This window comes from Octopus bimaculoides, chromosome 7, assembly GCF_046866305.1.
Source record: "Octopus bimaculoides isolate indiv1 chromosome 7, ASM4686630v1, whole genome shotgun sequence".
NCBI classification, from domain to species: domain Eukaryota; kingdom Metazoa; phylum Mollusca; class Cephalopoda; order Octopoda; family Octopodidae; genus Octopus; species Octopus bimaculoides.
In genome coordinates, this window is record NC_142934.1 from 55,409,168 (window position 1) to 55,419,167 (window position 10,000).

General features: G+C 39.6%; 1 protein-coding gene across 1 annotated transcript in view; it reads right to left on the reverse strand.

The window, feature by feature from the left end:
- LOC106869506 (uncharacterized) overlaps positions 1-10,000 on the reverse strand; it is a 79,537-nt gene that overhangs the window by 55,896 nt on the left and 13,641 nt on the right. The window contains exon 6 of the mRNA XM_089355324.1: positions 4,298-4,430. Coding sequence (XP_089211450.1) covers positions 4,298-4,430 — 133 coding nt within the window. The remainder of the gene's footprint in view (positions 1-4,297; positions 4,431-10,000) is intronic.

Below are 10,000 nucleotides of genomic sequence, written 5' to 3' on the forward strand. Positions count from 1 at the left end.
TATTTCATCAATCCTCAAAGAGATGAAAGCTAATGGCGACCTCAGCGGAATTTGAACTCAGAACGTAAAGATGGACGAAGTACTGCGAAGCATATTTTCCGGCATATCAACGATTCAGCCAGCTCGTCGCATACTTATAATTTAAGCCCTCAGTTAAGTATCTGAGCCAATATATTTGGCATGCGTGCATTGGACAGGCATTCAGTTTTCAAAACAACAAATCATATTGCTTTACGTTCGCCGTTGATTATTCCAATAAATTAAATTATAAAGTTAAAGAAGTGATTTTAAATTCTCAAACGCACGATAATGCTAATAATATAACCTGAACAGGATAAACTACCCCTATTTTGCAGAAAAAAGTGTAGGCATTATCCTGCGTTTGAGAATTTAAATCATTTCTTTAACTTTCTAAGATATCTCAACGCTCCTAAAGGCAAACTTCGTTTGTTTGTTTCTTTCGTCGTAAATTAAATTAAATTAAATTAAATTATATTTCATCATTATCTTTCATACTGTCCTCCTTTTCCTTGACCTGTTTTGACTAATAAAGAATTGTTGTCGTTTTTGCTGTTAATAATAGTTTCAGATTTTGGCACAGGGCCAGCAATTTCGGGGAGGGGCTACATCGATTATATCGATCTAAGTGCTCAACTGGTACTTATTTTATCGATCTCGAAAGGATGAAGGGCAAAATCAACCCCGGCAGCATTTGAACGAAATGTCGCTAAGCATTTTGCCCGTAGTGCAAACAATTCTTTCATTAAAGATTCTCAAAAAAATAATAATAACATTGTGGACAGTACAGGGCGATGTAACGCGGGATTATATATAAATTTTTTTAAAAGCACGTAAAAAGTACAACAGTAATAATAAATTTGGAACAATGAATAAGTACTCAAAAGAGAAAGAGTTTCGTGGGCTACCCGTGGAAACTCCACCAAACACGGTCAACCTGACTAGTAAGGTAAGTGTCTTGTCCCTATTGTCTTTCGTTAATCTACCGATGCATTTTCAGTATAGGGCCGTTCACTCCAACCATAATGATATGCCACGAGTCTCAAAGAAACTCTTTCTGCAACCAAAAAAATTACTAGAAATAGTAGCCATATCTCCTTAAATCATATTTAAGTAATGTTGCCCAAGATCCAGTGTGCTTGAATCACTGAATAGAAGATGGGATAGATATATATGCTAATCTGGCTTTAAGCAACAGCTAATTTGTGTATACATACAAATATAATATTCACATTTACACACATGCGCACTCATACACACACATACACATATACATACATATACAGACGCATATACACACACGCATATAATGATGATCGCACACGCACGCACACACATACACATATACACACTCACTCACTCACTCACTCACTCACTCACTCAATCACCTTTCAGAAAATTTCCTGGAAGACTGCACCTCCCTTCCTAGTCTCACTTTCTTTTTCAGATGAAACTGTTAACCAAAGAATGGAGTGTCTGTCTTCAACCCATTGAATCTAGTCTACCACGCAGCCACTTTCGCTTCAGCCGCCAACCTGACAGATAAAAACTCCCGAAGAAAAGCGATTGAGCGATTTTCACAATGTACTGAGTCAACAGCTGGATCCATTCTAGAAGTGACAGTCGGTGCTTGACATAACTCCACAAGTCAGCAATGCTCGGGCACTGGATGAAAGCGTATAGAACAGTATTGTGGCTCTGCACGCATCTCGAGCAGGTTCGGCTGTCGGTGCCATGTCTGTAAAGTTTATCTTGAATCAGTAATGCCAACCAGTAGCACTAACAGATCAGGGATTTCTGAAAGTTATCCATGGGCCCCGACCCGAAAATTCTCCGGAACAAACCAGTCAGTTGATTCTCGTCGATACCGAGTCTCCCCAAGGATATCGTTGCTTTTGCCCTCCACTAACCCACTATAGAAAACCATAGTGAAACTCCCACCAACTGCACTGCTTGACTAGCATAGTTCTGAACCCTTTAGAATATTCCAGATGGTAGGTGCACTGTTTTTTGGTCTTTGCTTGATCCAGGACTGCAGCTCGGTCAAAACCGCAAGCCCTGAAAATGCAAATCTGACAAGGCTGCTACATCTCTATCAATTCTTTGACAATGACCTCATTTGTTCATCGTCAAGGAATTGCTTAAGATGTCACAGCCTCAGCGCATGACTGCGCGCCATCAGCCATGACATGCTCAGTCCTATGCTCAGCGGTTGTAGATAACAAGTGGAGCGTCTGACCAGTAGAACGCGCCTTCTCCATAGAACGCGGAAGAGCAGGTGTTCCAGTTCGGTCAGATGCGAACTGGGGCAAAGTACGACGGTCAGACGAAAATATTTGACGGAGACGATCTAAGCATTCGCCACCTCCGTCCAACCTTTCAAGGGTAGCTTTCTCTCGGTCCATTTCTAGGTGAGATTAACCACCCTACTCGCTACCTAGTCCCAGTTCTCCTCCTGAAGTTCTGCTTCAAAATCGACTCCGAACTATTTAACTGGTCCGTCCGTCCAGTGTCCTTCTACACTGTTGGACAGCATGGACCTGCTTCTCCAGGTGCGAGTACCTAAACTTGGTTTTTACTCCTGTCACCGCCTCGTAGTTCCTTAAAGTAGAGCCAATCACCTCGATGTGTTTGGTGTCCGACATTATGATGGTGATGCCGTCTGGGTATGCCGACACAGCTCTTTCGCATCTCTTATCACACGAGATCCCACTAAACATCTCTTGTTTCTGCAGTAGTAGTTCAAGTGAGAAGTGGGAACAGAAGGGATGAGAGAGAATAAACTTGACAGAATGAGTACATGATACTGAATGGTTCCGATAGGTCACCTTTCACCGAAACCGCTGAGCAAGTGTCGTTGTGCATAACGGCGATCCAACCGCGGAAGACAGGATCAAAACTAAACGCCGTGCGGACAATCACCAAGTATTATTAGTCTACTCTATCGAAGGTTTTAGACAGATCTAAATATTTCAGGAACCCACTCGTGCCAGATTTCCTGCCCACCTTTTTAATGATGTACTGCATGAGGCGGAGGTTGTGGATAGATCTGGCGCATGTTTGGGAATCACTAATTACACCTCGACGGCAAGCGTCAATCTCTTTGGCAACACTTTAGCCAAAATTTTGCACCGAACCAAACCCATGCAGATGTAACACCACATGCCCACTAAACGGTCAGTTATAATAAGTTTAATACAGAGGTCATCGAGTATAAGGTAGAGATTGTACCGAAGGAACCTGGTGGGGCGGTGTATGTACGGAGATGTATGGTTGCAACGGGAGGCTCTCTCAAGTCCAGACTCAGCAACCACAAGTCCTTTGAAATCCAGAGACGAAACGTCATCACATTGACAAAATAAATCTAACTACTGAAAGAAAATGCAATACAATATAAGGAATGGGGGATCTTACTTCAATAACAATAGGTAGTGCAGACTCTGTTTAGCCATTCGGCCAGTAGCTTACCTTAACTCTAAAAATGAGATGTTTTTCATTGTCCTCGAGACCGAAAATGTGTTTTAGCGGAGTGGCTGTTTCCACCCTAACAATAAATGTTTACTCTTCCTGCTTAAATAGTCCCTAACATAAATAAGAAATTTATTTTCCCCCCCCACCCCCACAGTCATACAAATACACAACCACGCATGTCCTTCAAAAAAACCCTCCCATGCCCCCCTCTCTCTCTCTCTCTCTCTCTCTCTCTCTCTCTCTCTCTCTCTCCCTCCACCATCATTATTTCTTTCTCTTTCCCCTCATCCTCTCCTCACTTTTACCTTCTTTTTACTCCACAATCACATGCACAAAATTTGGAATAAACATTTGCCACTTGAGTGCTAACAAGCAGGACAATGATTAAATGGAACTAATCTAAGAGACAACTTTGATTGGCTTAAAGACCAGCTATGTTCTTTTTTTTTTTTAATTTTTACTGAATTATTTTTTCCTCTATGAATTCAGTTCTCTAGACTTGGTTTCAAGTTCTCAGTAGTAGAGAACAAGCTACACTCTTCCGGGCAGTTATGTCCGATGATTATTAACTTACCTTTCCATACTCGACAGGTTCTTCAGTATGAAACCATCTGGTAACATGAATTGGCTGTTATGTGAGTGAAGCTATAATATCTTATAAATAGCATACAATATCCCCTATAGCTGGGTGAACATTAAGCAATATATAGATAAATGTTTAGTGCAGACATTCAAAGATACAACCGAGATAGGTTCAAACACTTTCACCTCGATTCACGAAGTTGCGTTTCATACAAAATTTACTTACCTCCGATGTTAAAGCCATCTAGGAAGCTTTCGTCCGGATGCTGAGAAATGTACGGTACAGTACAGCCAGCATTAATGTCAAGATAGTCAGATAGTGTAGCACGATTCATGCCCCGGATAAAGTTTTCTCTCATCTATTTTGAAATATTATAAAAGAGGAAAGTTATGTGAGATTAGGTGAGAGAAACGAACACATGCACACGCACGTAAACATACACACACAAACACATGCATGTGCTTAAATGTGTGTGTGAGATATACAGTGGGGGGAGATAAATATTCGTACATGTCAAAATTCTTTATTTATTCAATTTCTAATGAACATAAATGGGATGTACCAATACTATATTTGCATACACATACATAAACTAAGAATATGCAAAAAAAAAACTAATAAATTATAGTAACTAATGAATTTATATACAAATATAAATATTTTGTGTGTGTGTGTGTGTGTGTGTGTGTGTGTGTGTGTGTGTGTGTGTGTGTGTGTGTGCGTGCGTGTGTGTGTGTGCGTGCGTGTGTGCGTGTGCGTGTGCGTGTGTGTGAAAGAGAGAGAGAGGTACTCCCCTTCACCAAAAGTCAATCACACAAGGTTGGCCATTGAAAAGGTGATTACACCGGCGGTGCTCCAGCATGGCTACAACCTTAGGGATGAAACGTATAAAAGAATAAAAGAATGGTACTGTCCAGGTGTCGAAACCATAGTGATACCCGTGGGACAGCTGATGCTGGAGATATGTTGGATTGTTGGTATGGCTGTTATTGTATGTACGGAATAGTTTTATAAGACATCTATTTTATGTGTGTGTGCGTGTGTGTATGTGCGTGTGTGTGTGTGTGCGTGCGTGCGTGTGTGTGTGTGTGTGCATATATATATATATGTGTGTGTGTGTGTGTGTGTGTGTGTGTGTGTGTGTGTGTACATACATATATGTATGGGTGGGGTGTACAGAGTGCGGTAAAAACCGCCCACATTTTACACTCCCATTGGATTGGATGTCTTCATGTAACTAATGTGAGAAGTATATTTTTGCCGAACTCTGTATGAATGAATAATCCCTTTAAATGTTCAACTTGTAACAGAGATTGTCTATCTAAGGCTCATCTTGTGAGCAACTTACGAATATATGAACGAAAGCAAACTAATAAGTCTTCGCCATCGGAAAGAAAATATGTCTGCCAATCAGAGGTGCCAGAAGATCTATATGAATGGAATCACTGGAAGAGAAAGTTAAAGGAAGACATGGCCGAAGTAATGAAAACTTACAAGATGTCCCAGAAAGATTTACCCATGTCTAAAAGTCTTCCTAAAGAATACCGGTTGAGGTAATATTATCTATATTTTACATAAAGATTTGCATATGTCTTTTGTTAATGCATCTATTGTTTCATTCATCTATAACAGATTTTTAAACAAACATGACGTCGAAAGCAAAATATGACCAGATAGTCGCTTTGAAAATAACTGGAGCGAGCAACAAAGACATAACAAAACAGTTCACTGTGTTCCGTAAAAGTGTTCAATACCTGGAAACAATGTTTGGAGTTCGCTGCTACCACTACCAAGTCAATTCCTGATAGGAAATTGTTCATTCGTACCAAACAAACTGTTGAAGCTGTGAAGAAGCAAATGAACTGAAATCTCCGCAGGAGTGCAAGAACAACTGCAAAAGCTCTTGATATTTCAAAATTGTCAATGATTTAAAACTAACTGCATACGAGAAACAATCGTGGCTGTTTATTTCAGCAGCTTCCAAGAAGAAACGGCTTGACACGGGTAAAACTATGTTAGCTGAGATGAAGCGCGCCGCTAAAAAATTGCTGATTAGGTCGGACGAGAAGATATTCACTGTGAAGGCAGTTACCAACAGGCAGAATAGCTGGCTTTATGCACGTAACACAGGAGACTTGGCCGAAGGTAACAGGAGTCATTTATGCCGTCATAAGCCAGTTTCACTCATAATGTTGGCTGAAGTTGCATCTGATAGGTCCAAGTCTCCCTTGATCTTCATCGATGCTAGTGTCAAGGTCAACAGTGAAGTTTATGTGGAAATGTTGGATGAGAAAGTATTACCTTGGGTCACAGAAACCTTTGGTGACAGTTATAGCTTCACTCAAGACGGGGCTCCGGCCCACACATCCAATTTGACACTGAGATGGTGCAAAGAGCATTTCAGCGGTTTTAGAGACAAGACGATATGGCCTCTCTCAAGTCTAGACATCAGTCCCATGGACTTTGCTACCTGGTCCATCTTGGAGAGTAATGTTTCTGCTCACTCCTATTCAAATGTGTCAGATCTGAAGAAAGCCCTTCTGTTTTCATGGGTCCAAGTTGGATGAAAAGGTGGTACGGTGATGATGCAACTCAGTGATCACTCGTTTGGAGGTTATGATCAAAGCGAAAGGCAGTCATTTTGAAATGTAATTACTGCAATTGATTGGCAATTTACATTAGAACGTGTGTGCCATATTTCATTATCCTACCTTAAGTTTATTTCGAATAATTGAGAAATATCAATGGGTAAATCTTTCTGAGACACTCTGAATTTAAGATGCTGAACGTTATAAATGAGATGACAAAGGAACGTGATAAGCAACGGGTCACTATTGAAACAAACTTGTTCAAAACCCGTCCGAAACCCATCCAAACTTTGCATGTATGGAAAAGTGGGCGTGAAAATGATGATATACGCATGTGAGTTGGAAATTGTTTTAGTTGCCAATGTTATTGCGAGCAAACATAGATATCCTCTCAGCTCTCTTGCACTTAAAGCCAAACGGAATATTGAGGATGTGACCTCAGAAGCGAAAGAGATAAATATATAGGGATCAGCATGAGTTGCTTCACCAACATACAGTATGTTGGTGAAGCAACTCATGCTGATCCCTATATATTTATAATCATATATATGTATATATATATATATATATATATATATATAGAGAGAGAGAGAGAGAGAGAGAGAGAGAGGGGGGGGCGGAGGTCACAAAAAAAAACAAAAGATGAAGACTATTGGTGTAGACAACAAACAGATGTATTAGTTTAATGCTCGGGAAGTGAAAAAATCTTTAACGAAAGGATCATGACGAAGTAGCATCAGCACGACCTTTAATTCACATTTATATATAAATAGTCTCAAATAGACCTACATATGTTTCGACCTATTTTGAATACCTAACTGTGAGCAAACTGGTAAACGTGTATGTATGTATGTATGTATGTATGTATGTAAGCAAAGTAGATAGTTTTAAAATCTCTAAAAGAGATACAAGTAGTAACGATACTAACACGTAATGTCTGTTGCCACTTCAGTATGGCTGTTCCATACGGAACTGTGTTACAACATTTTAACCCCAGGAAAACATCCTTTCCAGCTGGTTCACGACACACAACTTATGTCTGATATATTGCGAGTAAGGGAGTGAACCACTCCCTAAAATGTAGTACCACAGTTCCGTATGGAACAGCCACGTTGAAGTGGCAACAAACATTACGTTGTGTGTGTGTGTGTGTGTGTGTGTGTGTGTGTGTGTGTGTGTGTGTGTGTGCGTGTGTGCGTGCCCGGTTGTGTGCGTATACATACATATACATATAGGTCATGTGTATTTATTGCATGTAAACATGTAGATATAATATACATGCATGCATACATACATAAACGCGCAGACGCATGCAGACGCATGCACACGCACGAACATACACGCACATATATGTATATATGCATGTGTATATATGAATGATGTATGCACGTGTATATAAATGTTTTTTGTGTGTTTTTGCATGCGTGTGTATTTTTTTATTTTTTATTTGGTACTCTGAAATATACTTACACCCTTGAAATATATATATGCAGATTCTATGTTGAATTAATCGCGGCCCTAACGCTGACAAACGAACCGGAAAGTGTTGCCGTTGCTCTTCCAATGCGCGTCATTGATACCTGCGCTGTACTGACTAAAACTTAAGCTACATCCCGCAATTTTAATTTTACGGCAACACACTATAAATATACTTTGGCATTTTTAATATTTTTAGTTTTCATGTGTCTGGTTTAAAAATAATACTAGACGGCCTGCCTTTACAGAAAAGCTGGAGGAGAAATACTCTACATGCCAACAAATATTATACGTGGGTATTTTAATTTTAACTACAGCATGATGTTAATTTTGTGAGAATTGATAACCTCTTTTGTACACAACATCACCTCATATTTCAAATATCACAACATATTTCAAAGGTTGTGCTTCGTAATGCTACAGCAATCGATAGCAACCCGATATATAATATCACAATATACAAAAGTATATTGAAGCTTTTGTATCTTCAAAATATGGTCAAAAATTTCGATAGTGGCGCAGTTTTGTGTAAGATAATACGTTTGCTTCAAACTTCTACAAGTTACGTTTTAATGCGTGGTTGCCTCAAATTTCAACAAATTATGCGTTCATACGCGGTAAAGTATAGTTAAAACAGTATACAACACCAACAATGTCCGATACATTGGTATACATTAACATCAGTATACAATACTGCAGACTGCACTGGCGAAAATATAAAAATATAAAAAATATAGCTGACCCTCAATTCATTTACACATTTCAACACAAGACATTGGTGAAACATTCTCATCAGGACAACAAATCATTCCCCTGAGACAAACTCAGAGAACCTGAAGTCAAGGGTTCGATACCACTCCGTAGCACCATAAGCATTCATATAAGTTATATGGTGTAATTCCAGTTTCTTCTTGACTTAGGACAAATATAGGTAAAAAATTATTCCTAGACCTCATGCATAAGCCTTTTCTTGATAGCCATAGATATAAAAAATCTTTAATAGATGTTCCATGCAAATTTCCTACAACAGCAGCCGTAATATGAAAAACATCATTTTACGTAAATCAATGAAGACGTTCACTCCAGATTGAAACTGTAGGATTTCACATACATGCTCATTAGACCAAGCATGCATGGTTAGCTCAGTGGAGTTCACCTCCGATCTGCCATTTAAAATATCCGAAAGAAAAAGTATTGGACTATGCGAAAGTGACTTGAAAAACACAAAGCTAGCAAGCCATATCTGGAAGCTGAAGGACAGCTGTATATTACACACCATTAAGTGAAGCATCCAAGGAAGGTCTAGGCCACACATCAACGGGTCAAAAGAGTGTATTCTGTATAGACTAAAAGCACATACCCTTATTAGATTGAAAAACGGGGCTTACCTTCAAAACCCGAGGTCAAAATTCTCTATAAGACGTAAGCATCTCGACAAGTTTCATCCATATACCTCGTTCATCCCTCACACAGTTAGATACACAGGTTAGCACACTTTCGCCCTTCCTCCGTTCGACTACCTCCACTTAGCATTTTTGTTTTAGTTAAAACGCATTAAACACAATAATATTCTTCATTTAATGATTAAAGGGACATAACCTAGATTTCACTAATGGAAGTATCAGTTCCTTTGGAACATTTACTCTTTTACACTTTTACTTGTTTCAGTCATTTGACTGTGGCCATGCTGAAGCACCGCCTTTAGTCGAGCAAATCGACCGCAGGACTTTTGTAAGCCTAGTACTTATTCTATCGTTCTTTTTTGCCGAACCGCTAAGTCACGGGGACGTAAACACACCAACATCGGTTGTCAAGCGACGTTGGTGGGACAAACACAGACACACACACACACACACACACACAC